The sequence below is a fragment of the Acomys russatus genome, chromosome 32 (assembly GCF_903995435.1).
Source record: "Acomys russatus chromosome 32, mAcoRus1.1, whole genome shotgun sequence".
Lineage (NCBI taxonomy): Eukaryota > Metazoa > Chordata > Mammalia > Rodentia > Muridae > Acomys > Acomys russatus.
Genome location: NC_067168.1, coordinates 45608290 through 45635655, shown reverse-complemented (window position 1 = coordinate 45635655; position 27366 = coordinate 45608290). Strand labels below are relative to the sequence as shown.

At 47.3% G+C, this 27366-nt stretch overlaps 1 protein-coding gene and 1 long non-coding RNA gene across 4 annotated transcripts; both read right to left on the bottom strand.

The window, feature by feature from the left end:
- LOC127184307 (uncharacterized) lies at nt 1-5724 on the bottom strand. The gene is made up of 3 exons (XR_007830107.1): nt 5617-5724; nt 289-368; nt 1-172 (listed from the first exon to the last, which is right to left on the bottom strand). It is a non-coding gene; the product is annotated as an uncharacterized LOC127184307 (long non-coding RNA).
- Mobp (myelin associated oligodendrocyte basic protein) lies at nt 5725-26728 on the bottom strand. Of its 3 annotated transcripts, none has more exons than XM_051140607.1 (3): nt 26598-26728; nt 11438-11647; nt 5725-5838 (listed from the first exon to the last, which is right to left on the bottom strand). In XM_051140607.1, the coding sequence occupies exons 2-3, from the start codon at nt 11641-11643 to the stop codon at nt 5799-5801; spliced, it is 246 nt and encodes an 81-aa protein (XP_050996564.1). In that variant the 5' UTR covers nt 11644-11647; nt 26598-26728; the 3' UTR covers nt 5725-5798. The 3 variants fall into 3 exon arrangements, with proteins under 3 accessions (XP_050996564.1, XP_050996563.1, XP_050996565.1); XM_051140606.1 differs by having other exon boundaries at nt 26489-26631; XM_051140608.1 differs by lacking the exon at nt 5725-5838 and adding an exon at nt 10923-11295 and having other exon boundaries at nt 26489-26648.
- Nucleotides 26729-27366: the final 638 nt, after the last annotated feature.

Sequence of the window (27366 nt, the reverse complement as noted above, 5' to 3'; positions counted from 1 at the left end):
GTTATGGGAATGTATAAATCCCCATCACTAACTTCTGGAATTCTTTTCCTCATGTCACTGCCCCTCCTTGACAACTTCCTTTTCATATTTGCCATTTGGATGGCTGTGCAGAATGAGCTTGTTTTATATATCCCTGGTGACACACAAATCTTCAGACTGAAGAAGCTGAGTCCTGGGCAGAGTAAACACACAAATCTGTGCTTAGTGACGTCACAGTGAAAGTTCAGACTACCACTGGCAAAGAGGAAAAATCTTTTTTAAGTAACCAAAGGTGAAGTAGAGTCTTACCATGGAGGGTCAAGAAGACTGACAGCAGATCTCTCATTGGCAGTTATAGAGGGAGGTGATGAAACAGGACAGTCAAAGTGCTGAAGGGAGAGAAAAAATGTCAAAATAAGAATTCTGAACGGGGTGTTCAGTCCCCAGCTCTTCTCCTCGCAGCTGCACATCTGTGTTTCCCATTGGACACCCACATTCTTCATGGGTACCTGTCTCTCATGGAAAGAATGCACGTCTCTCTGAATGGAGACCAACACCTGAACCCCATAGCCCTTGGGCATACAAGGATATGGGGGTCAGTAAGATGGCCAAGACCAGCGCGAGGCCATGTCCCTGAAACCAGTTCAACCCTGCTCCCTCCACACCTGGGAGCTGCAGCTTGTTTGTTTCTGACAGTTGCATCCAGCTTCCTGAGAAGAAGCCTTTTCTGAGATAGAAACAAAAGAAGTTCCAAATAGGACTCAGAGAAAACATGAGAAAAAAATAGTATAACTTAAGAGGTTATAGATAGGGGCCTGGAGAGATGGCTCAGAGATTAAGAACACTGGCTGCTCTGCCAATTCCCAGCAACCACATGGTGGCTCACAACCATCTATAATGAGATCTGGCACCCTCTTCTGGCGAGCAAGAGTACATGCAGGCAAAAACACCATATAGACAATAAATAAATAAATATTGAGGGGGGTATAGATAGAGCTGGCAAGATGGCTCAGAGGGTAAAGGTGCTTGTTACCAAGTCTGCCAAGCTGAGTTTGATATGGGGAGAATTGACCCCCAAAGTTGCCCTCTGATAACACACAGACACACACACACAAGTTCCAGCTAGACACACGGTTTTAGTTTCCTGACTGGAGGTGTAGGCATGCTAGAGGGCAACCTGGCTGAGTAGCTCAACCACTGAGACCAAAGCACTGCTCCTCAGGGGTGAGCTTGGCAGACCCACCCACCAGCAACGTTCCCATCCAGAAAATGGAGGGGCTCAGCTTCTCTGGGTACACTCCCGCCCCATGCACAGAAGCCACGCAGACTCCTTGGCCTTGTCCTGCACATCTGAGCTCTGCTGATTGGGGTGAAAGACAACCCCATCCACTAAACCACAGAACTGCTGGGCTGGCAAGTCTCTGGAAGGTCCAGTAATATGGGCTCACTGAACAGCTAAAGTGACTCAACGGCCACAGGCTGAGTGATTGTCATGGCATCACCGGTTAGTGTCAGGTTTGGGGAAAGGCCTGCATCTTCTACCCAGTTCCCCTTGACAGAGCACTGCAGCTGCCTCCAGATGGTCCTCCAAACGTCATTACCATCTGGACAGGTTGAACCTTCAGATTCTAAACTCTTTCTTGGTCCTCACAACAGCACTGTGAGATGGGCAAGGCAGTTGTCACCATCTTGCCTCTACCAGTCAAGACAATGATGGATTAGAAGACTCGTCCACAGTCCTCCTGAACCCCAGCTTCAGTCCTGTTGATGTGATAATGTATTCTGATTTAAAAATAAAAATAGTGGGCTGGAGAGATGGCTCAGAGATTAAGAGCATTGTCTGCTCTTCCAGAGGTCCTGAGTTCAAGTCCCAGTAACTACATGGTGGCTCACAACCATCTACAGTGAGATCTGGTGCCCTCTTCTGGCATGCAAGCAGAACACTATATAAATAATAAATAAATAAATCTTTAAAAAATAAAATTAATAAAAATAAATAAATAAAAGCACTAAGGGGAGGGAAGGGTCATTTTAGCTCACAATTCCAGGTCACACTCCATCACTGCAGGAGCTGGAGACAGCTGGTCATGCATGCCCAGTCAGGGACAGAGAGAAACGAGTGTGAGAATGTGCTTGGTGCTCAGCAGCTTTCTCTACTCCGATAGCTCCTGGAGCCCCGAATCCAGGCACGACGCCAGCCGCTTTCAGGCTGGGTCTTTCCTGCCAGCTAAGGAAACCGAGGCACACTCCCACCGACATGCCCCCGTCTCGACCGGATCTAGACAACCCCTCATGGAGACTCTCGTGTGTCAAGTTGACAGGCATCAATACGTTTAGATGATTATTTCACTAGGCAATCTGGGCCTGTTGACATGGTAATGCATAGACTTGACCATGACCTTGAGGGCCGATGCTTCTATGCCTGGCTTTGATATATAGTATGGCAGTGTTTAGCACTCTGGACCCCATGACAGGTGGGCTACTGCAAACCGTGAATGGAAAATAAAAGTTGGTTCACCCCTAAAGGGCTTTAAATAAGTGGCTAACATCTTAAGACAAAGTGAATTATATAGTTATGAAGAAAGCCGTACACACAAACCTGGTTTTTATTTATTTTTCTCATTTAAAACTACCTCCCTGGGCTAAGCAAGCTGGCCACCACGTTCCCTGCATGAGAAAGTCTCGGTGAGACTCTCCTTTGTCAGCCACCCTTGTTTCCGTGGAAGCTTAAGCCATCAACAAAACAGAGGACAGGTGTACAGGGAAGGTGACTGTTACTGTCATACAGACTTGAGTTGGGCCAGTCAGAACTGGGGAGGAAGTGAGCTGCCGGATACCCAGACTCCTTTGTGTCCCTAGAACCTGCATGGGAAGAGACTGACTCCCTCAAGTTGTCCTCTGACCTCCACAAGTGCACCACGGCATGTGCGCGCACAGACTAAGCAACCATTTTTTAAAAAGAAAATGAAAATTCACTCCAAAATGGCGGGGCAGGGATCGGTAGGCTTCACAGAGGTGATTTGGAGTGACTTCTTTGTGACCCTCCCCTCTGCCTTCCTCCCTCCTGTCCCTAACGTCACTCCCAGTATAAACCGGCTGCCTTGTGTCCTACCTAAGGTCTAGAGGAAAGCGCCGCTTTAGGCAAGACCCCCACACTTCAACACTGAACTTGCAAACTCACTGTGTCTACAGCTTCTCCTTCCTCTTTCCCCTGTCCAACCAAAAGGCCCCTTGGGTCATGGATGTTTCCCTCCCTCTTGTCCCCAAGCTCCTGCCCACCTCCTAGGTTCTTAACTCCATCAGCTAATTGTCCTGTGCCTCTTCATCACATGCCTGCCATCTTCCTCCCACTCACCCCAAACCCTGTCCATCCTCTGTTTCCTTCCAGGCTGAGGGTGTTAAGTTCATGTTTATGAATTCCTGCCCCTCACCTCCCACTTGCTCTACCCAGGGGGGACCTGCCACGGGCTCCAGCAATTCCTTGTGAACTACAATAGATGGCCTGAGATTCCTCAAAAGTAGGCATACTTTTGAAAATTATTTTAAAACCAAGACTTTCAGTGAGCAAGTATTTATTGAGTTCTCATTGCCGCCAGACAACTGAAGACAACAGCATAGACCAGAGATGGCAGCCACGGGATTTACATTAGGCAAGAATTAGAGAGCAAATAAGTGTGCGGGATGCTTCCGGAAGACAAGCAGAGCTCCGAGTGATGGAGGCGGGTGCCGTGGAAGAATCTCTGAGAGAGTACCTGAGCGGAGCGCACCTGTGTGTGAACCTGGGCCAGAGCATGCCTGGCTCTGAGGAGCTTGCACGCAACCCCCTCACGGAAGCAAGCACCAAGCATAGATGGCCACAGTTGGTCACATGTACAAAAGAGAGAGGACAAAACAGAGATGCTGCAGTCTTGCTGCGTGGGGAAAGGGCTTCTAGATCCTGAGCAGGGTGGGTCCGTCCTATAGGAACCGCAAGCCTGGCGCTCTCTCATTTTCGTGTGTGTGTGTGTGTGTGTGTGTGTGTGTGTGTGTGTGTGTGTGTGTGTGGTGTTTGTGTTTGCAAGCAGATGAGCGCCAGTGCACAGGGGTCCCTGAGTTTGATGTTAGGAGTCATCCTCTATCTTCTACCGTCGTCACTGTGGCAGGGTTCTCAACTGATCCCGGAGCTCACTGATATGGCTAGTCTTCCTAATTAGCTTGCTCTGGGGCTATCCTACCTCCACCGGCTGATGCTAGATTTAGAAGTGGGTTTCCCGGCCCACCCAACATTATGTGAACTCTGTCCTCATCTCGGCCTCATGCGTACACACACACACACACACACACACTTTACCCTCCTTTCCAGGTGACCAAGTTCCTTCTCTCTCCCTCCCGCCCCCCACATACTTTTTTTTTAATCTCTCCTTACCACAAACACAAACTTATATGGAGAGGCCCAGCCAGGGAAAGCATGGGGGACCAGGCCTCTGCTCTCCCTGGGAATTTGAGGAATTTTTATTTGAGACAGAAAATTTCCCAGCATTTCTTCTAGGCCTATACAAGTGCCTGGGGACATGTACCCGGGTCCAGGATGCCTCAAGGGAGAGGAGGGGATGGGAGGACAGGGTAGAAGCCGCACAACCCTCCTAAATTATATAATCTGAAAGCAGTCAGAGCTCTGCTGATGAACCTGTGCAGGTGACACAGAACTATGCAGGTGACACAGTGCTAACTGTGCAGGTGACACAGAACTATGCAGGTGAGTGCTAACTGTGCAGGTGACACAGAACTATGCAGGTGAGTGCTAACTGTGCAGGTGACACAGAAGTATCCGGGTGAGTGCTAACTGTGCAGGTGACACAGAAGTATTTGGGTGAGTGCTAACTGTGCAGTGAGGAGAGTCAAAGACAATGCTTTGAAGGGGTTGTTCTTGCCAAGACTGAGGCATGACCTCACAAAACCGTGTGAGGCTGGAGACTGGTGTTGAACCGACCTGCAGTGGGGAAAGGAGGTGATGCTTTAAGCCTTTTCTGTTTCTGACACAAGTCAGCTACAGCTGACACAGGACTTTAACACACCTCCTTTCATCTGAACAGAACTGTGTTTAAAGGTCCTAGGATGAGCCAGGTGTGGTGGTGTACACCTTTAATGCCAGTACTCAGGAGGCAGAGGCAGGCAGATTGTTGTGAATTCGAGGCCAGCCTGGTCTACGAAGTGAGTTCAGGACAGCCAGGGCTACACAGAGAAACCCTGTCTTGAAAAAAAACAAAACAAAAGAAAACAAAAGATCCTATAACAGCTTAGTAATACTCTGGAATTAATGTGGACCTTCACCAGCGATGCCTTTGGCTCTAACTAGTGACTAAGGAGGTAAACAGAAACAGCCTGGGAACAGAGGAGCCAGGCAGAGAGTTAGAAAGAAACTGAGCAAGGCCAAGGTTGAGCAACGGGATGCAGGGAAAGGGGGAAAAGCGAGGAGGAAGCACGTGGGGGTGGGGGGCAGCTCTGCAGTCCCTTTGACAAAGACCCCGAGGCCTGTGTCCTGACAGAGAGGGAAGGACTGCCGATGAAGCCAGAAGACCCATTCCCTGAGCTCTGGAGGCCACGGGGTCCTTCCGGGACTCGGTGGCTGGAACATGACACAAAGATCCCCCTCCTCACCTCCAGGCAGGCTGCCCTAAGGCTCCCACACCATGGGGACTGAGGGCATATGTGGTTGTTGCATCAGCAGGTGTCTGGCCCTGCGTCATACTTGAGGCCAGATAACGTATTTGAGGGCAGTGGGTTGCGAAGCAGGAAGTCCAGAGGCAGAGGCCGTCCGTTCACAGGAAATCCCTTCTCTGTCACTTTTTTCTTGGGGTCGACCTGCTCCTCCTTTTCAATCTGATTTATAGAAAGAAAAAGAAAAATTCACAAATTGGTAAGTGGTGTCCATTTCCTGTATGGCATTTAATATAACTGTGACTTTGTGGACCTTTTTAAAGAGATGTGTTTGCTTTTATTTCATGAGTACCAACGCCATGTGCATGCAGTTCTCACAGATTCCAGAAGAGGGCACTAGGACTGACCGTTACAGAGAGTTCTGAGGCACCATGTGGGTGCTGGGAACTGAACTCAGTTCCTACAGGAACAGGAAAGGGCTTTTAACTGCTCATCTCTGAGCGAACCACTTGTGATGTTAATTTTCTCCTCAGAAATCCTGCCTTAGAATCCCTCTCTTTGGTTTCTCAACTCTGTTAGTCTCTGGCCAAAACTGATAATGATGGTCTCCCCCCACCCCCGAACTGAACCTAGGAAATATATATATAGTATATAAATATATATATATTGTATATATTATATAAATATATATATACTTTTCAAGTCCTCCTGTTTCTTTGCATAGTGATTTTTATTTTTTATTTTCTGGTTGCTGGTTGTAAGCAGTTTTGCAATACCAAAGAACACAATGGTAGGGTAAGTACATGCCACTCCCAGAACAGACACAAAACTGTTTTATCACTTGGGATAGACTAGTCTATCCTCACTGTCAACTTGCCTGGATTTACAGTCCCCAGGGAAGCGCACCTCTGTGTCTGTGAAAGTGTTCCCAGAAAGGTATAAGTGAGGAGAGAAGACTTGGCCTGAATGTGGGGGACCCCAGGCCATGCACTTGGCCTGAATGTGGGGGGAGCCACCAGGTCTGGAGCCCTGGGGGACTGACTATGAAGGAGAACTCAAGCTGAGCGCCACCATTCATCTCTCTCTCTCTCTCTCTCTCTCTCTCTCTCTCTCTCTCTCTCTCTCCCTCTCTCCCTCTGCTTCCTGACTGCGAATGTGACCTGCCAAACCTCACATTCTTGCCACCTTACCTTGCTCACCCTGACAGATTGTGTCCCTTAAAACTCTGAGTCAAAATGAACCTTCCCAGCAATGCTCTCCCAGATATCCTGTCACAGCACGGAGAGTATAACTGAGACCACGGACTCAAACGTAAATATGTGCACAAACACACACGTAAAGTATAGAAACCCTGTAACATTCTAGCCAGGTTGACATGTCCCTAACTTCATAGGGAATGAACTACATTCAAAAAGATAAGCAACTTCGAATAATGTGGCCCAGACACGTACGGGCCACACGTTTATCTGAAAGCGTGGACCCAAACCTGATGCTAAAGTCCTCACCTTCTCTGTGTCAGGCTGTGAGGTGTGTGACTTGGTCTCATTCAGTCACTGACATCAGCCAGGCCCTGAGTTAGGCTCTGGAGAGTGTAAGATTGCCTGAGCGCAGTTTACACACTGCCCTCCAGGGAGACACAGAGGTAAACAAATCCACGCCCAGCAGAAGGCAGCCACCTGCTCAGCATGCAGTGTGAGGGGCCACAAGGCAGAGGGCAGTAGCGGGCTCCTCACTGCTGAATTCACCACAGCTTCCTAATTAGAGGGAGGAATGCTTGGCCTCCAGGGGACATCTGACACCTTTTGTCCTGACCAAGCAAAATAGGAAGATAGGGGATGGGAGCCCATGACCGTCAATGGTCACGTGAACCGCCCTCATCTTACTCCAGCCTAGCTTTGAAGGTACAAAGATTTCCCATATAGCAGAGCACAAGAAACAAACAGGACAGTGTACAATTGGAGAAGCAAGTGCACTAAATCAAGATCTCCAGTGCACATCTCTCATTGAAAACCAAGGTGACGCCAATATCTAAGGATTGGCAGTTGCTGCCATAGGGACTCTGACAGCGACTGGAACTCCTGCAGGGCAGGGGCCACTCTCTAGCTTGACAATAAACCTTGGAAACACTAAGCCGTATCTCAAAATGCATTTTCAGGAAGAGAGCAGCTCAAAACCTATGCACATAAGTATACAGACTGAAACAGGAAATGCACACTGTCTCTACTGAGAGATTATGATGCGTAAGACCCCAGACTTTACAGAAGAAGAAGAAGAAGAAGAAGAAGTAAAATCACAATATATAAGATTAATGTACAAATAAAATTATCTTTTCTCACTAGTAATAATGAACAGTGGAAATTGAAGTTGAGAAAAGAGACTTTTTCATTACACGGCCTAGTTTCCCCCTCAACTCCTAGGGTGGCCAGTGTCTTACAGTGACAGCTCCATGGTCTCCGAGTCCTGACATTAAATCCCAAATCTTAAAGACATGGGACGGGATAAACTAGTAGGAACCTCCCACTGAAAAACAGACGTGTCAGGCTGGAGAAATGGCTTAGTGGTTAAGAGCACTGGCTGCTCTTCTAGAGGACCCAGGTTCAATTCCCAGCACCCACATGGCAGCTCACAACTGTCTGTAACTCAAGTTTCAGTGGATCTGGCTCCCTCACACAGACATTCATGTATACCAAACACCAAATGTACATAACAATAAATAAATAAAAATTATTGAAAAAAAAAAGAAAGAAAAATAGACGTGTCTACCTTCCATTGAGACACTGAAAACCAAATTTGATCATTTTTTTTTTCTTTCTTTCTTTTCTTTTTTTCTTTTTTTCTTTTTTTTCTTTTTGTTGTTGTTGTTGTTCAAGACAGGGTCTCTCTGTGTAGCCTTGGCTGTCCTGAACTCACTTTGTAGACCAGGCTGGCCTCGAACTCAGAGCGATCGGCCTGCCTCTGCTGGGATTAAAGGTGTGCACCACCACGCCTGGCCAAGCCCAGTCATTTCTAAAGTTGAGTTATTCTCTTGATTTTTAGGAGAGGATCTTTTCCAAAGCGTTATTACAGCTCTGAAGAAGGCCTGTGTCCACACTGCTTGACTCCTCAGCACACTTCAGGAACAGCGCCGCATCTGCGGGTCAGCTCAGAACACCTCCTCTGCAGCCCTTGCTAAATGCCTGACCCAGCTGCCCCAATCGATCGGGCATAAGTTGCTTCCGTTAATGTGCCTCCTACACCTCTGATTTGAAATAGTCAGATCAATAAAGGAAATAAACAGCGTAGTGGTTAAGTATTGCTTCTAGCACATTACCTTAGACCTCTGGGATTCTGAGAAGGGGACTTGAGCACTGGGTGGGGCTCGAGGGTGCTTGAGAGGCTCAGGAGGCCATTAGGAAGCTGCTCCTGTGTTCCTGGGAGGTAGGGGACAGCCTGTGGAATCACCTCAGCTGACACTCGGAGTGAGAGAGGCTGGGTCCAGGCCGCCCTGTGTCTGAGATGTTTATTCTTCGTCCTTTCCCCGACTTGAACTCCTAGCACCCACAAAGTCATCACTTAGCGTTGCATGGAGGACTGCCTCTTCCGTACAAAATGCACATCCTGAGCTCCCTCCATTTTCTGGCCACTTCTGTTTTGTTTTGGTTGGGTTGGGTTTGGTTTTTCAAGACAGGGTTTCTCTGTGTTAGCCTTGGCTGTCCTGGGCTCACATTGTAGACCAGGCTGGCCTCGAACTCACAGCAATCCGCCTGCCTCTGCCTCCCGAATGCTGGGATTAAATGCGTGCGCCACCACCGCCCAGCTTTGTTTTGTTTTGTTTGTTGTTCTGGACACTTCTGTGTATCAGACGTTAGTGCTGAGCCAACCTCCTGTTTACTCCAGTCCCTCAGAGGGACTTAGTCACTGACCACTCAACCTGGATACACCACTCTACTGCAGTTCGGTGAGCAGTAGCCAGTTAGTTCCTTTGCTGGGTAAATCTTTTATCTCACCCAATGCTTTCATTTGTGGGGGCGTATCACAAACAGCAGCTGCCACAGATGACCATGTATTCAGGGATGTTACAGCCAGGGTTGTTTCTGTGTCTGAAAATGAAGACACCCTCAAGTTTCCCTGCTGACCCCTGCATGAGGTTCTCAAAAGGGTCCTTGAAAGCTGCGCCGGGGGGGGGGGGGGGGGGGGGGTGCTGAGCGGAAGAGTGAGAAGGAAGTGGACAACGAGTGAGTGCTGAAGTGCTCGCTACTGACTCACCCAACAAATGTATTTCCAAACAGTAAGATGTTGGCCGCCGTGTGTACGGGGCAGGGGACAGAGGAGAAGTTTCAGTCTTTCCCTCAGTTTTGCTGTAGGCCTAAAACTGTATCAAAAAAACAAAGTCTATAGAGAAGGAAGAGGAGGAGGAAGAAGAAGAGGAGGAGGAGGAGGAGGAAGAGGAGGAGGAGTTTCCGCCAAGCATGGCAGTTCACACCTGTAATCCAAGCATTTGGGAGTCTAAAACAGTAGGTAGGATATTTATGAGTTTGAAGTCGACCTTAGATACAGAATAAGCTCCAGGCAAGCCTGAACCACAGTGTGAGAGCCGTCTCAAAAAGAAGGAAGGAAACTGGTTTACCCTGGTCTGTGAAGCCTCAGGCTGTCATGGCAGAGTTGGCAAGTCCCTGTTTGGGGCTCCCATGGGCGTATACATCCTGAGTATGGCAGTATTAGAGTGTTTATACTGTACACCAGGACTAGCTAGACTCTCTCCTGGTACTCAGAAGTTACAAATTAAATTCCTCTCCCCAGGACAGCATATAGAACCTTATAGATAGGCAGTACAGTTTGCTGAGTGACTTAAAGACCAAACAAATGAGTGGATTGCCACTGAGGCAAATATCTGGTGAAACCGTGCCAGGAGGGTGACCGAATAGAGTATACACATATGCTCCTTTCACATGTACAGAGATGCAGCTCACAGGAGCTACTGATACTCCTCTCTGAGGCACAAGGGGTAGGGGCCGAGGGGGGGGGGATGGGAGTGGGGTGGGGGAGGTAGAGGGTACTCATATGCCCAGTCTGCCACCGTAATCAATACTAAGAGCTGGTAAATTAGTGACTTCCAGTCCCGTGGGATGGCACAGGCACAGCCATCTGAAGTGAGGACCTGTAACATCTGGAAAAATAGAAGCCACACCAGGTGTTTCAAACAGAGGGGGTTTAATGCAGGGAGTGGATTACACAGGCTTGGAACTATGGAGAGAGCCCCATGTTAGTACTTGCAGAGAGCAGCGACTGACCTTAGGCTAGTTGGGGACAAAAGGCAAGAGATGGTGTTACCAGAACCTAGGAGCTCTGGTGGGAGACGCCCCGCGACTGGCCCCTGGCCCTCTGATGGGGCTGCTGCGTGCTGGTTGCTTAGGCTTCTGAGGGGGCTTCTGAGGGGGCTTCTGCTTGGCCGGAGGTGGTCGGACCTCTGGACGGGGACGCGGCTGGCGCTCAGTCCTCGAAGGGGACCTTGGCTTGGCTGGCCTCGGAGGGGACTTTGGCTTGGCTGGCGGCGCTCTGACCACCACGGGGGACGCAGCTGGCTGGTGCTTGGGCCTCTGAGGGGACGTGGCACGGCGGCTGGTGCAGAGAGGGCCAAAAGATGCTGGAGGCTGCAGCCCGGGCTCTCCACCATCGCTTAAGGGATGCTGCTGGCAGGAGCTGGAAACAGCAGGAAAGCCCTGCCCTCCCTCCCGCCTTCTGCTTGCCCTCCAGTGCCTTCCTAACAGGGGGCTGACTGTCATGGTCACCGGTCACCGAACAAGGGAGTGTGGTGCAGACCTGGCCCAAAGCCCGCGCTCACCTGGTCTTCTGGCAGGCACAGCAGATCCAGTCCTCCTCTTTCTTCTGGTAGAAGCAACCGCTCTTGCAGATGCTGTACTTGCGGTCCACGATCTCACGCTTGGAGTTGAGAAAAGTGAAGGGTGGGCAACAGTGGATGCTGAAGTGCTCCGAGAACTTCTGGTTCTTAGAGAGCCTGGGGCCCTCCTTGGCCATTTTCTGACTCATCTCACTGGAGACCATTGTTGAGGGGAGGTGAGAGAAGACACAAAACAGCATGTCAGGCAGGGGCCCCTTCTGCTCAAGGTCCATATTCGGCGTTGTTTTGCAGAGCAAAGATGCAGAACTCGGATGAGGACGTTTAGTAATGCTTATGTGTGTGGTTTTCTGCGTGCGTGCGTGCGTAGCTAGCCCGCATGTGTGTAATCGTGCTCACCTGTGTGTTTGGCCATACCTATGTGTGCAGGTGCATGTGTATTTGTGTGTACACGCATGCAGAAGTCATGTCTCCTTCAAGCGGGCTCCACTTTATATTTTAAGGTGGGGTCTCTCACTGAACCCAGAGCTCACTGGTTAGACTAAATCACCTACTTAGCTTGTTCCAGAGATCTCCTGTCTCTGCCTCCTGAGTGTTAGAACTACAAGCACGCTGCCAAACTTGACCACCCACCTTTTATGCAGATCCTAGGGACCCAAAGTCTAGATTTACAAAAGGTTTTTTTTTCCAACAAACAAAATGAGTTTGCTGTTAAGAACATCATCAAGAGCCAGGCGTGGTGGGGCACGCCTTTAATGTCAGCACTCGGGAGGCAGAGGCAGGTGGATCACTGTGAGTTCGAGGCCAGCCTGGTCTACAAAGCAAGTCCATTTAATATCCTCTCCCATTCTGTCAATTTTTAGCATGTAAACTTAAATTCTGACAGAAAATTTCCTTGAGGCCCCATTCCCTCACCTGTGTGCCTCCTGTAACTTCTCTGCATTAGACAAAGGATACTTCAAGAATTACCACTACAGTCAGGTGGTGGTGGCACACGCCTTTAATCCCAGCACTCAGGAGGCAGAGGCAGGTGGATCTCTGTGAGTTTGAGGCCAGCCTGGTCTACAAAGTGAGTCCAGGACAGATAAGGCTACACAGAGAAACCCTGTCTCGAAAAACCAAAAAATAAAAATAAAAGCTATATATTGTAAACTCACATGCTCTGTCCAAAATTGTTTGTTTGGTTGGTCTTTTTTCAGACGGGATCTCATGTAACACAGGGGGCCTGAAACCACTATGTAACAGAGAATCCTCCTGCCTCCACCTCCCAAGTGCTGGGATTACGGGTATGCACCACCATGCCTGCTTCAAACTTTTTATTATTATTTTTTTTTTTTTTTACTAGACAAGGATTTGTCCTGGCTAGTCTGGAATGTGCCATGTGGACAACACTGACTTTGAATGCACAGAGATCTGCCTGCCTCCAGAGTGCTTTGATTGCAGACCCCCGCCAGCACACCTGGCTCAGGAGCCTAAAATTGAAAAGAATGCTTTCCCCTTCTCCAAGTAGAGCGTTCATAGTCCCTAGATAATCTCAGGGATACTAACTCCCCTGGTGGCAGAAAAGCAGCCCTAGTAGCTCACTGGTTACAGTGTCCCCAAACGTCCAGTCTGGACAGCTGAGCCCTAGACAGCAGCTGAGTGCTACACAACAGCAGGTTATAGCATCTTTCTTGCCCCCACCACAAAACAGTGTAACTAATATATTGATACAAATCTACACAAATGGCAGCAGCAAAAGAAATAACATTGAGTGGATTCACTATGGCCTTTGCTTTACAGATTTTACTTTGTTTTTGCAATATTCCGTGCACTGGGATCCACCTTGTTGCTAGACTACTTGTACAGCATGCAGGAGGCCCCTAAATATATATATGTATATATATCCAGCACTCCAGGAAGTATAGAAAGAGAATCAGGATTCAAGGTCACCCTTGGCTGACTAAGAAGTTCAAGGCCAGCCTGGGATATGAGATAAACAAATAAAATATTTATCAAGTATTTTATTAAATATTTAAATAACTATTAAACGTAATATTGCTATTAAATTTAATATTTATTAAAATAAAACTAAACCCAATAATTATGCAAGTAAAATGGCCCAGCAGGGAAAACCCAAGCTAGTCTGGCCACCTTGAGTTCAATCCCCAGAAACCACAGTAGAGAGAAATGACTTGCAGAAGTTGCCCTGTGTGTCTGTCTCAAAAAAAAAAAAAAAAGAAAGGTTTTAAGACAGGCCTGGTGGGGCACACGCACCTCGGATACGTAAAGCGGAGGCTATCCAGAAGCACACCATAGCTTTGTATGGCAACCACACATCAATGAATGTGTAAGAACATCACAAAGAAATCCTTACTGGAACTAGAAAGCCTGCATGAGTAAAAGGAACCCTGGCGTTCTTGCGCCATAGTGAACCACTATAAAACATCTGATCACTTTTTCCCTCGAGGATATTTACGTGTAAAGATACAGCTAAGTGTACTGAGGGAGGGATGGCTCTTCACTTGACAACACTGGCCAATCTTCCGGAGACCCCAGGTTCAGCTCCCATCACCCACTGTGCCTCACAGCCATCTGTAACCCCAGTTCCAGGAGATCTCCTGGCCTCTACAAGCACCGGGCATGGTATGGTAAACAGACATGCAGGCAGGCAAAACGTCCATGAACATAAAAATAATTTTCTTAAGTAAGCTTTTAAAAATTAAAGAATACACAGTTAGGGGCTGGAGAGATGGCTTAGCGGTTAAGAGCACTGATTGCTCTTCCAGAGGTCATGAGTTCAATTCCCAGCAACCACATGGTGGCTCACAACCATCTATAATGTGATCTGATGCCCTTTTCAGCACTGTATGCATAATAATAAATAAATATTAAAAAATTTAAAACATTAAAAAAAAGAATGCACAGTTAAGAGAAAGTAAACTATACCTTACTTACATTTCAGATTTATATACTGCAGTTGAGTGTTGTTACCTTAAAATACCTGCAGCATTTTCTTAATTTTTTTTTCAACTTTTTTTGGGGGGCAGGGGGCTGGGTTTTTTAAAGACAGGGTTTCTCTGTGTAGCCCTGGCTTTCCTAAAACTCACTCTGTAGACCAGGCTGGCCTCAAACTCACAGAGATCCACCTGTCTCTGCCTCTTGAGTGTTGGGGTTAAAGGCATGCACCACCATACCTGACACTTAATGGTTTTTAAAACCTGTGATACATATAAAATTATAAACCCACTTATAGTTTACATCATATATTTGAGCAATAATTTTTGCTTTGTGTGTGTGGTGTGCGTGTGTTATGCATGGTTTTACATGTGTGGGGCACCTGCGTGGGTAGGTGTCCATGTGCATGTGTGTTTGCACGTGTGAGTATACACACATGTAGAAGTCCACTGTTGATGGCAAGAACCGCCCTCTACACTCTTCCACCTTTGTCACTGAGACAGAGACACTCAGTCAAACCCAGAAGGTGCTGGTGATGGCTAGTGTTGCTAGCCAGCTTACACTGGATGCCCTGCCTCTACCTTCCAGGGCTGGAATTACAGAGGGCCTCACACCCACCTGCCATTACTATGACTTGTGGGGACTTGAACTCTGGTTCTCTTCTTATGACATAAGCCTTTGGACCACTGAGCATCACTCACCATCTTCTGAGTGACCTTGTTAGGTTATACACTCTATTTTTTTCTCTTCATGGTGAGCTCTTTACTTTCATGTCTGCATTTTGCTTTTCCCAGTCTGTGGCATGTCTGTGGGGGACTGTGTTGATCGATCGCTGATACAGGAGAGCCACTGTGAGCGACACCATTCCCTAGGCAGGTGGTCGTTACTAAGCCTGAGCCTGGGAGCGAGCGAGCCATCCATCAGCCGTCCTCCATGGTTCTTGCTTCAAGTTTCTGCGTGAGCTTTCCCTGACCTCCTTCTATGACGGACTGTGACTTGGAAGATGAAACAAACCATTTCTCCCCTTAAATTGCTTTTGGGGAGAGTGTTTCATCACATCAAGAGAAGAAAAGTAGTACACACAGTAAAGGTTTTCGAGGTTTTTTGTTTTGTTTTGTTTTGTTTGTGCACCAATTATAATCTGTTTATTCCTCAGTGTGGTATCTTGGATCATGGCTGAGTCTCACAGAGATGGTGAATCCAACCCAAACTGCCTGCTCCGAGCTCCCCAAAAATAAGATTATTTCCAGCCTTTGGATCTCACCACATAGCTTCTGCCTGTTTCCTTCCCAGCCAACAACTGCACAGCTCTCCCCTAGCCTGAATGAGATCTCGCTCAAAAAGGAAGCTCCTTCTGGAGTCTTTCCAGAACCTTCTCATTCCCCTAATGAGTAAGGATCTCTCCTCCTTCCTTGTGGCCTGACTTCTGATCTAATTCTAGAAGGTTTAAAGACAGAAGAAGCATGCAAACACCCAGAGAGATGAAGTAAGGAAGATGAAGAGGGAGAAAGTAACTGGAAATTTTATATTCACAATAGCAACAAAATCTTGAAATACCCAGAAATAAAAAGAAATTTTAAATGTCCAAATTTCTATGGGGAAAAAATATGTAAACTGCAGAGATAATAACATGACTAAATTAAAAAATAAAAAAACTGTAGATGGAAAAGATCTACACCATAAAGATATGTTTCCCGAAGTAAACTAATGGATGTCACGCACTTCTTACTAAAATCAGCAAAGATCTTAAATAGTTTCCGGTTGAACAAACAGAGCAGCCAAGACACCCGGTAACCAATCAGCGTGCAGCTCACCAAGGTAACCAATCAGCGTGCGGCTCACAAAGGTAACCAATCAGCGTGTGGCTCACAAAAGGATGTCAAGGAGAAGAGTCCAAAATCCAAAATCCCAGAATGAACAAGGGGAAGGGAATACAGAGTCCCACCCCAGGCAAGAAGCAGGAGAATGTAGCATGGAGGACATCGGGTATATCACGCACTCTTAAAGACAGAGTTCGAGGCTGGAGAAATGGCTGACGTTAAGAGCACTGACTGCTGTTCCAAAGGTTCTGAGTTCAATTCCCAGCAACCACATAGTGGCTCACAACCATTTATAATAAGATCTGGTGCCCTCTTCTGGCCCGCGGGTGTATGTGCAGGCAGAACATACATAATAAATGAATAAATCTTTAAAAAATAAAAATAAAGGCAGACCACACACTCTGAGGCAGGTGGCCAACACAAATCAGGCCCCATGTGTTTGGTGGCAACAGACAGGAGTTGGGAAGCAGGAAAGAGTTTTATCAAAATATATTGTATGAACGTCTCAAAAAAATAAATAAATAAAAACATTAAAAATGAAATAAAGAATGTTTTAAAGTCTGAAAACAGTAACAATTGTTCTTACACATTTATGGAAATGCATTCTTGCGGGCCAGAGTTTAAAACATGTTGCAATGCCAGCACTCAGGACAGGAAGTATGAGGGTCATAAATTTAGGGTAACCCTTGACTGCACAGAGAGTTCTGTCCAGCTTGGGCCACATGAGGAGACCCTATATTTTACAACAAATTAATTAAACACAAAATAGTGTAGCGATGGCCTAAAACTAGGCAAATGGAACAGCAGAGTGGAAAACTAGAACTCAAAAGCAGACCCACAGGAAAGCTTGATGCGTGCCAGAGCTGTCCTAATCAGCATCAGGAGAAGGGGTTACCTCACGACGAAGCCGACAGAGTCAGCACAAGTCGATATGACTAAAGGAATCAAAAACTACGCCACACCAAAAGACACAACATCCGCAGCCAAGGAAAGCAATGCCAGAATAATACAACAGATATAATATACAAAGAGCTTCTTTTTAAATTTTACACAGATGTTTTGCCTACATGTATGTACATGTACCATGTGCATGCCTGGTGCTCAAAGAGGCCAGTAGAGGGCGTCTGGTTCCCTGAAACCGGGGCTACAGAGGGTTGTGACCCACAGTGTGGGTGCTAGGAACCAAACAGAGGGCTCCGCTAGAACAGCCAGTGCTCTTACCTACCGAACTATCTCTCCAACCCCGAAACGCTCACATTTTGTCAGTCTGGTAGGTGACGTGATTTTCTTTTTTATATATATACAAGTTAGATAAAGTAAATTAAACTTCAGAATGGTTTAAATTTGAAAACCCTGTAGGTATAATTTGCTGCATCAAGAGAGAAAAAGAAAGAGATGGTCAGTGACACATTACAGAAGCATCCACGGGGGTTGAGGAGACAGCGCAGCAGGCAACACTACTCTACCACCCGAGGAGTTCAATCCCAGAGTCACAGAGAGCCTGCAAGGCCATGGGCGCCTGTAATCCAGTAGTCTTATAGCAGAAAGGGAAACAGGGGCAGAAGAGTCCCCGGAGGCTATGGGCCAGCTAGCCTGGGGTACACAGCAGAGAACAGAAAAGAGGCCGTGCCTCAAATAGGGTGGGAGGTAAAGACCTGGGATTGCCCTTTGACCCCATGTATGCCCATGCTCACACATATTAAAATGCACACATACATTATATATACACAAATTAATTACTAATAAATCAGTTAAACTAAAAAGAAATTGCTTAGTGAAGCTCTCTTTGTGGTGAGGATAGGATGTGATAGCTTAAAAGTATTGCATCCAAGTCAGACACTTGAAGAAGGCCACCACTGGCCACCACTGTCACCACTGATGTTGTCTGAAATCCTTGCCAATACAAATACTTGTGCTGGGGGCTAGCTCTGCCAGTAAAGTGCTCGCCTTGCAAACACAAAGGCCTGAGTTTAATCCCCTAGAACCCACATTTAAAAAATAATAATAATAATAATATCATCAGCTGGGTGTAGTGATGCATCTGTGATCCCCGCAGAGGGAGGCAGAAACAAAAGGACCCCTGGGGCTCGCTGGCCAGTCAGTCTAGCCCCATCAGTGAGCTCCAGGCAAACGTGAAAGACTCTGTCACAAACAAGAATATGAACACCGGCCTGAGCAATGAGACCCAAGCGTGGCCTCTGGCCTCCACACACACCTACAGGAAAATGCACGTATACATACATACCAAAAACCTTCTTAAGCTGTCAGACTCTACAAACAAACACCAGAGGTAGGGAAAGAGAAAGAGAGAGACAGAAAATCCTACAAGATTCCTGACTTGGGGACTGGAGAGATGGCTCAGGGATTAAGAGCATGGCTGCTCTAGCAGAGGACCCAGACTCGATTCCCAGCACCCACATGGAAGCTCTCGGTTATCTCTTGGTAACTCTAGCTCTGTGTGATCTGGTGGCCTCTTCTGACCTCTGCAGGCACCAGGTATATACATGGTACACAAGACATACATGCAGACAAAATGCCCATACACATAAACACAATAAATAGTTTGAAAGTTTTTGGTTTGGTTTGGTTTCGTTTTTGGTTTTTCAACACAGTGTGTCTCTCTGTGTAGCCTTAGCTGTCCTGGACTCACTTTGTAGTGCAGGCTGGCCTCGAACTCACAGGGATCCGCCTGCCTCTGCCTCCTGAGTGCTGGGACTAATGCCACCACGCCCAGCCTAAAAGTATTTTTTAAAAGATTTCTGACAAAAACCCAAACATTCGTAATTCAAGAATATAATGTATACAACACAAGAAGCAATTCCTACTGACCAAAAGACCACTGGACTCTACAGGCAAAAGAAACAGAAACTTTCCCTAAGAAATGTAATCAGGGATGGAGAGACGGCTCAGCAACTAAAGACAAAGGACCTGGGTTCAATTCCCAGCACCCACTTCAGCCAGCTTACAACCTGTAACTTCAGTTCCAAAGATTACAACACTCCTTTCCAGTCTTCACAGCTACCAGGAACACACAGGGTGCACATGCATACATACATGTAGCTACTCACACAGACACATGAAACACATTTAAAAAATTTTTTAATCTGAGCCGGGCGTGGTGGCGCACGCCTTTAATCCCAGCACTTGAGAGGCAGAGGCAGGTGGATCGCTATGAGTTGGAGGCCAGCCTGGTCTACAAAGTGAGTCCAGGATGGCCAAGGCCACACAGAGAAACTCTGTCTCGAAAAACCAAAAAAAAATTTTTTTTTTAATCTACAAAAATTTTGAAGGCTTAAAAAAATATTTAATACCACAATATGGTTGATTTCACTGGACAAATCTAACTGGTTAATGTGATTCTGATCAATATTAGATTTGTGTGTAGCTAACAAAGCCATCCCATAGTTCTTTTTTAAAGCATGAAGACTCAAGAGCAGCTAAAATAGGTTTGAATAAGAAATCTATGCCACCAGGAGGCAGAGGCAGGTGGATCGCCGTGAGTTAGAGGCCAGCTGGTCTACAAAGTGAGTCCAGGACAGCCAAGGCTAACACAGAGAGACCCTGTCTCAAAAAACAAAACAAGAAAGCCGGGCGTGGTGGCACACGCCTTTAATCTCAGCATTTGGGAGGCAGAGGCTGGCGGATCGCTGTGAGTTCGAGGCCAGCTGTGAGTTCGAGGCCAGCCTGGTCTACAAAGTGAGTCCAGGACAGCCAAGGCTACACAGAGAAATCCTGTCTCAAAAAAACCAAAAAACAAAAGAAGAAATCCACAGCAAGCCAAATATCAGCACTCTCTGTGGACTAAAGTAGCACATATACCTCCACACAGACACATGCTGAATAAGAAACCCATGTCTTACCAAGTATCAGTAGTCACTCTGAAGGGCACTAACTACATATTAGCTTGGAAAAAGATTGATAAATCAACAAACCAGGACTGAGAGTTGGAAACAGGTCCACATACGCATAGTGGGATCATCTGTAACAGGGATCATTTAAACTGACCAATGGTCGGCGTGGGGATTAGTTCGAGTAGTCAGTGTAACACATTCTAGAAACAGCAGGGAAGACAGTCCCAATGAGCATGTCAGTATGTTAAGTACTGTGGGAAGACCCGCCCTCTGCAGGCGGCACCAGGCCCTGGGCAGGAGATCGCCACTGTATAAGGGGAAAGTATCAGGTGGTGGGGTCACCTTTACTCCCAGCACTTGGCAAGCAGAGGCAGGTCGGCTCTGTGAACTGGAGATTAGCCTGGTCTACATAGTGACATCCAGGACAGCCAGAGCTATGTAGTGAGACCCTATCTGAAAAAAGAAAAAAGGAAGGGAGGAAGGAACGGAAAGAAAAAATGGAAAAGGTAAGCTGGGCACAAGCAGGCATGAGGGTAGTCTATGCTCTGTGCTCTTGACTGTGGGTTTGACGTGACCAAAAGTCTCAGGAAGTTGCCGTTGAGTCTTTCCCGCTGTGATGGACTGCAACTTGGAATCTGGGGCTAAAATAAGTCATTTCTCCCCTAATTCACTTTTTCCGGGGTGTTTTTATCACAGCAACAGGAAACAAAACTAAGACAGATGAACACTTAGTAAAATCAAGCGAAGACCCTGGCTTGAGTGGTGACAGCAAACACACCGTATGAAGTACAAGCCAGGCACAGTCCAATGCTTCGCAAGTGACAGGTACGGAGAAGTCGCCTGAGGGCGGAGAGTTAGGCTATGGGGTGCCAGGACACCCCAACCAAGGCAGACTAGAGAGTAGTCTTAACTCTGACACAATATTCTTTCTAAAACAGAGAACAAAAAGAAGAAGAGGAAGAAAAGGGGAAGGAGAAGGAAGAAGAGGATATATCTGCTGCTTCACGGAACAAAAAACAAACAAACAAAATCACTGTATGGTGTTGTCACCCTAAGGAAGGCAGAACCCCTACATCACGGCACCTTCAAAACACAATCTTCGCTTGTCCTCAACTAAAACTTTAGGGTGCATAGTGCAGGTAGACGCTGTCCATCCCTTTGATCTTTCAGACAAGTGTTCAGTGGCTTTAACTGAGCGTGCTCGGGAGTGAACGCCTTAACCCACGACGCGCATGCGCGTGTTCCCTCATGAGCACGCTCAGCAATGGGCCCTCCCTTCCTGCCTCTGCAGCCCCTGAATAAAGTCCTCATGCTCTCATGTTTGAGGGCAGCATGTGACTGCAGAGCTCTCCTTTCCTGTGGCCTCCTCAGTCCTTTCAGGGTGTGCTTATCATAGCTGGCACTCACTGAGATGTGACTCCATCACCTTCGGTTGTGTAACGACTTAAAGCTACAAGTTAAACACCCTGTTCTGATGTAGAAGAAAATGCTCTAACATGTAAAAGTATCATGTTTTAGTGATCAGGATTTTAAAATAAAAAAAATAATCTATGAGTAAAGAAATTTAAAGGAGGCAAGTCATCAAGAAGGAATAATATCTATTTTTAAATAGTGTATCTATTTATTCGGGTGTACATGTCAGCATGAATGTGCAAGTGAGACGACAGTTTCCCAGGGTTGGCTCTCTGCCTCCCAATCACGTGCATTCCAGGGATCACACTCGGGCTGCCAGGCTTGGCGGCAAGCCCCTTCACCCACTACCCTGTCTTTCTGGCCCAGATGGTAGTTATCTACAGATATGCTTGACTCTGTAGTACTCGAGAAAAAGAAATAACAGCAAGGAGATGGCAGTCCACATCCATCCTGATGAGCCACAGAGAAGCAAAAAGTGACACCAAGGAGAGGAGAAGAGAGGAGAGGAGAGCCAATGAGAGGAGAGAACAGCCAATGAGAGGAGAGGACAGCCAATGAGAGGAGAGGACAGCCAATGAGAGGAGAGAACAGCCAATGAGAGGAGAGGACAGCCAATGAGAGGAGAGGACAGCCAATAAGAGGAGAGGACAGCCAATAAGAGGAGAGGACAGCCAATGAGAGGAGAGAACAGCCAATGAGAGGAGAGGACAGCCAATGAGAGGAGAGGACAGCCAATGAGAGGAGAGGACAGCCAATGAGAGGAGAGGACAGCCAATAAGAGGAGAGGACAGCCAATAAGAGGAGAGGACAGCCAATGAGAGGAGAGGACAGCCAATGAGAGGAGAGGACAGCCAATAAGAGGAGAGGACAGCCAATGAGAGGAGAGAACAGCCAATGAGAGGAGAGGACAGCCAATGAGAGGAGAGGACAGCCAATGAGTGGAGAAGACAGCCAATGAGAGGAGAGGACAGCCAATGAGTGGAGAAGACAGCAAAGGAGAGGAGAGACCAGCCAATGAGAGGTGCAGGGGCGGGGCTGTGACAAGGCACTGGGCTGTCAAAGAACCCCTGTGCCCTGCAAGAAAGGAATGGGTAGAGGTGCTGGCGTCCACCCAGTGTCTCTGCTGTGAAAACAGTGGTCTGTCCACCAGCTCCCTCTGAGACCACTGCTAATCTTCCCTTGGGCAGGAGGCTAACAATTCCTGCTGAGTGTAGGTTTACACAGTAAACACTCAGCTTCTGTGTTGATCAATCCACAGCAACAACAAGAGAAAAGAGCAGGACATCCGCACTGGCCTGATAACCGTTCATTCAAGCCCTCCAGGGGTTTGTTTTCCCCATGTGTCTCCTTGGTGACAAGATTGTTCGCACACCGGTACAGTGAAAATCGAGCGGCCTATTACTGGAGACAAACCAGTGTCAGGGAGTGGACAAGGCCATACAAATATTTATTTTAAGTTAGGGAGCCTTTCTGCAGACAGAGCAAGACAAATATACAAGAAATATAGTGATCTAACTGTTACATAAATAATTCACCATCTTAAAGCCAAAGCTACACACGGTGTGGTATAGTCTATGGACACAGGCTTGTCCAGCAGGGCACTCCCAGTGAGGTTTACCTAGGGAGAGGCCATCCACCCTGAAGGCAGGCAGCGGCATCCCCTGACTGGCAGCTCAGAATTAACAAAAAGAAAGAAGCAAGTTGAGCACCAACAGTCATCCCTCCCTGCTCCCCTGCCTCACACTCCAGCCACCATGCCATCCCTAGCCTGATGGGCTGTACGCTCAAACCGTGAGCCAAGATAAACCATTTTCCTTATGCTGCTTTGTTGGGGTTTTTTGTTTTTTGTTTTTTTTTTTTTTTGTCCCAGCAGTGAGAAAAAGAACAAATGTGAGCTTTGCCTGGGCCCCAGGGCACTCCTCCTTCCTGGATCGGTGAGAGAGTCAGAGGAGAGCGAGGGGATCTCAGAGCTGTGAGACCACAGGAGCCGGAGGGAAGGAGGGCTGCAAAAATGTCAACTGCCTTGGGTAATTCCAAAGCAGCTTCACAGAGGCACAAGCATTGCTGGTTGTTCCTTGGAGTGCTTGAAATAGAAGCCAGACCTGAGGGACTGTGGAGGGAATTTCAGCTAGGGATTTGGACAGAGAAAATAAGCGGCACAGGCCAGACATTGGAGAAAGGACAGAAGGGGCAGGGCTGTCCCCTTTTGGGGCGAGGTGCTGGTGTTTGGGTGATTGTTGGTCGGTTGTTTGTTTAGTTGGCATGATGAGAGAGGTGAGAATATGCAAATGTGTCTGTGAGACCTTCTATAGACAGGAAGATGGTAAAACACAATCAGAAGAAAGTTAATATATGCCAGGTGCGGTGCCACATGCCTTTAATCCCAGCACTCTGGGAGGCAGAGGCAGGTGGATCTCTGTGAGTTCAAAGCCCGCCTGGTCTACAGAGTAAGTCCAGGACAGCCAAGGCTACATAGAAACCCCATCTCAAAAAAAATCGTTAGTAACATTCTTGAAGAAAAACTTGAGGTATTAAATGCAGAGCAGAGGCTGGAGAGATGGCTCAGCGGTTAAGAGCACTGACTGCTCTTCCAGAGGTCCTGAGTTCAATTCTCAGCAACCACATGGTGGCTCACAACCTTCTATAATGTGATCTGATGCCCTCTTCTGGCCTGCAGATGTACCTGCAGGCAGAGCACTGTATATGTAATAAAAAAATATTTTTTAAAAAAATGCAGAGCATAGCTAGCTGGGTGTGGTGGCACACACCTTTAATCCCAGCACTTGGGAGGCAGAGGCAGGCGGCTTGCTGTGAGTTCAAGGCCAGCCTGGTCTACAAAGTGAGTCCAGAACAGTCAAGGCTACACAGAGAAACCCTGTCTTGAAAAACCAATAATAATAATAATAATAATAATAATAATAATAATAATAATAATAATAATAATAATAATAATAATAAATAATGGAGGGGCTGGATCCATGCCTTTTGCTAGAAGAGGAGACAGAGGGAGAGCAATGACTCAGCCATTAAAAGTTCTTGCTGCTCCTGTGAGGACCAGAGTTCTGTTCCCAGAGCCCATGTTGGACAGCGCGTTACCTCCTGTAACTCCACGTCGAGGGCATCTGATCCTCTGACGACACTGAGTGCACATGTGTGTGAGCACACACACATACATATGTGCACGCACACACACATGGGCACACACAATTTTTTTAATGAAATGAAAAAGAAAATGGGGCTGGATAAAGTCTCAACCACTCGCTTCCATTTGTCCAGTGAAATGGAAAGCCAGGGGCCGGAGATGACTCAGTGGTTAAGAGCCCTCATTGCTCTTCTGCTCTTCCAAAAGTCCTGAGTTCAATTCCCAGCAACCACATGGTGGCTCACAACTGTCTGATGCCCTCTTCTGGTGTACAGATGTAAATGCAACAAAGTGTCCATTTACATGAAATACATAAATAAATTGGAATAAAATAAATAAAATTTTAAAAGAAGAAAAAGAAATGGGAAGCCAGAGTATCAGCTGAGAACAAGAAAGGGAAAGATTTAAGGATAAATCAGACAAAGAAAACCGTGTTAGCAATGTGGACAGCTAACCAGCCGCTTGACCATCAGCTGACCAAGTCTCCAGCCTGCTCCACGGTGCTTGGCTCCAGCTGCTCTGGGGAGCCGGGACACAGGCACATGGAGGCAGTTTTTTCTGTGCTGGGATTCGACAGTGAACTTGCAAGACTGCAGTGATGGAATCTAGAATCTACCAGGAATGGCAGAAAAGCAGAAGCTAGAAAAGAGTGCTTGATGGACAGACGGACGGACTCACAGACCGGGCAGTGAGTGCTCTGGGGACTAGAAACACCTTGAGGGAGAACAGCTGTGAGGAGGCACTTGGCAGAACAACGCGCAAGAACGGAAGGCTGTGAAAGAACTGGACGCTTGTGCAGCTGGTCGACGTGGTGAAGTGCCGACCAGGCCCACAGCGTGGCGGTGCACGGGTGAGACAGAGTGGCTAGTGCACCGGAGTGTTGGGTCCTTTGCTCCTGTAACTGCTGTTGGCTGAGTTGATGGATGGAGTTGTGGCAGAGAGAGAGAGAGAGAGAGAGAGAGAGAGAGAGAGAGAGAGAGAGAGAGAGAGGAGTCCTGTTTAAAAGCCATCTGTAGCCAAGGCTACACAGAGAGACCCTGTGTCGGGTGGAGCCATCAGTGGAGAAAGCCAGACTTGGCGGCGAACACCTTTGATCCCACCCAGGAGCAGAGGCAGGCAGATCTCTGTGAGTTTGAGGCCAGACTGGTCTGCAAAGTGAGTTCCAGGACAGCCAGAGTGGTTATACAGTCAAACCCTGGCATGGGGGGGGGGGGGGGGGGCGGGCAGACACATCAGTGGAGAAGGGTGGCTGTGTGGCTGTGGACTCCCACTGGGAAATAAGCACAAGTTTCAAGTGCTGCTTTAACTAGAGAGCAAAGGAACTGACAGAAAGATGACACCCGCCTCACTCTCTTAAAGCTGGAAAAGATGCAAAGCACAAAATAGCCCCATTGGAGAGACAGACAGATGAGGCTGTCTGACAGGACTGGGAAGACTCCACTTAGGCAAAGACAGAGCTGGATCCCAAGTTTGAGGGTCAGAAAGATTTCTTTTTCTTTTTCTTTTTCTTTTTTTTAATACAATGCCTATTGTGTGTGAGACAGGACGTTGTGAGTGGACAAATGGTGGCGTGAGCCATGGTCTCTCTAATACAGAGAATTTGTTTCCTTATTTCTGTTCTCCAGACCTAGAAAACCAGGAGATAACTGAGATGCTATTTCTAAAAAAAATAATAAAAGTGTTTAAGCTCCTGAGCATGGGAGCGCATGCCTTTGATCCCAGCACAGGAGACAGAAGTAGGGGGATCTCTGTGAGTTCGAGGCCAGCCTGGTCTACATATCGAGTTCCAGGCTAGGAAAGGCTTCACAGTGAGACCCCTTCTCAAAAGAAGGAAGGGAAGAAAGGAGGTAGAGAGGAGTGAAAACATGCCTACCTTATGGAAAGTTCCAGTCAGCCCCTCGCTGATTTTATACTCTTCTGGGACATTCCGAACACCTGTAATCATTTGTCACGTATGCAACCATTAAGATGCAGATGTGTACCTGTGTTTTTATCCTCATGCATCTGGTGACCAGGACTCTGCTCCCAGCTGTCTCGCTCTCATTTGGTTCCTTGTTGGCCCTAGAAACGAGGTGGCAGCACACACCGGTCAGTTAGTGTGCTGGTCACATGGGTATGGTTCAGTCAGGTGTGTTTCACATGGAGGCTCGCTCTCAAAAGCAGCCAGAAACCGGATGGTGATGGCTATTTTATTGTTATCACTAAAATGGAAAGCCTGAGCTTTGCACATGCTTTGATTTCCAGGTGCTAATTCAGTGTCCGCCCCAAGCACTCTCAACAAATATTTACTAGTTGAATGGTGAACGAATGAATGGAAAATGAACCGTGATTCAAGCTGTAAAACAAGAAAAGATTGGCAATGGTCGTTTGTGTCTGGCTTCCAGGGCAGTCAGGCCTACACAGAGAATGGCATTTTTAAATGTTTTTATTATTTTAAAGATTCATTGACAATGAGACAGATTAGTGCCGGGCATGGGGGCGCACGCCTTTAATCCCAGCACTCGGGAGGCAGAGGCAGGCGGATCACTGTGAGTTCAAGGCCAGCCTGGTCTACAAAGTGAGTCCAGGACAGCCAAGACTACACAGAGAAACCCTGTCTCAAAAATACAAAAAACAAAACTGGCAACACGCAGCCTACCTCAAAAAGGATGATGAGCATCAAAGGGCCTCCTTATGGACATAGCTTCAAATGTGGCAAACAAGCCACTGGGCAAAATGTCCTCATTTCTACCACAGACAGAATTCTGCCTA

Bases quoted from the DNA above. Each gene is read 5' to 3' on its own strand.
- Mobp (XM_051140608.1), bottom strand. From the start codon at position 11,643: ATGAGTCAGAAAATGGCCAAGGAGGGCCCCAGGCTCTCTAAGAACCAG. The intron at 11,296-11,437 runs GTGAGCGCGGGC...TGCTGTTTCCAG, and splicing joins TGTGCCTGCCAGAAGACCAG to CTCCTGCCAGCAGCATCCCT.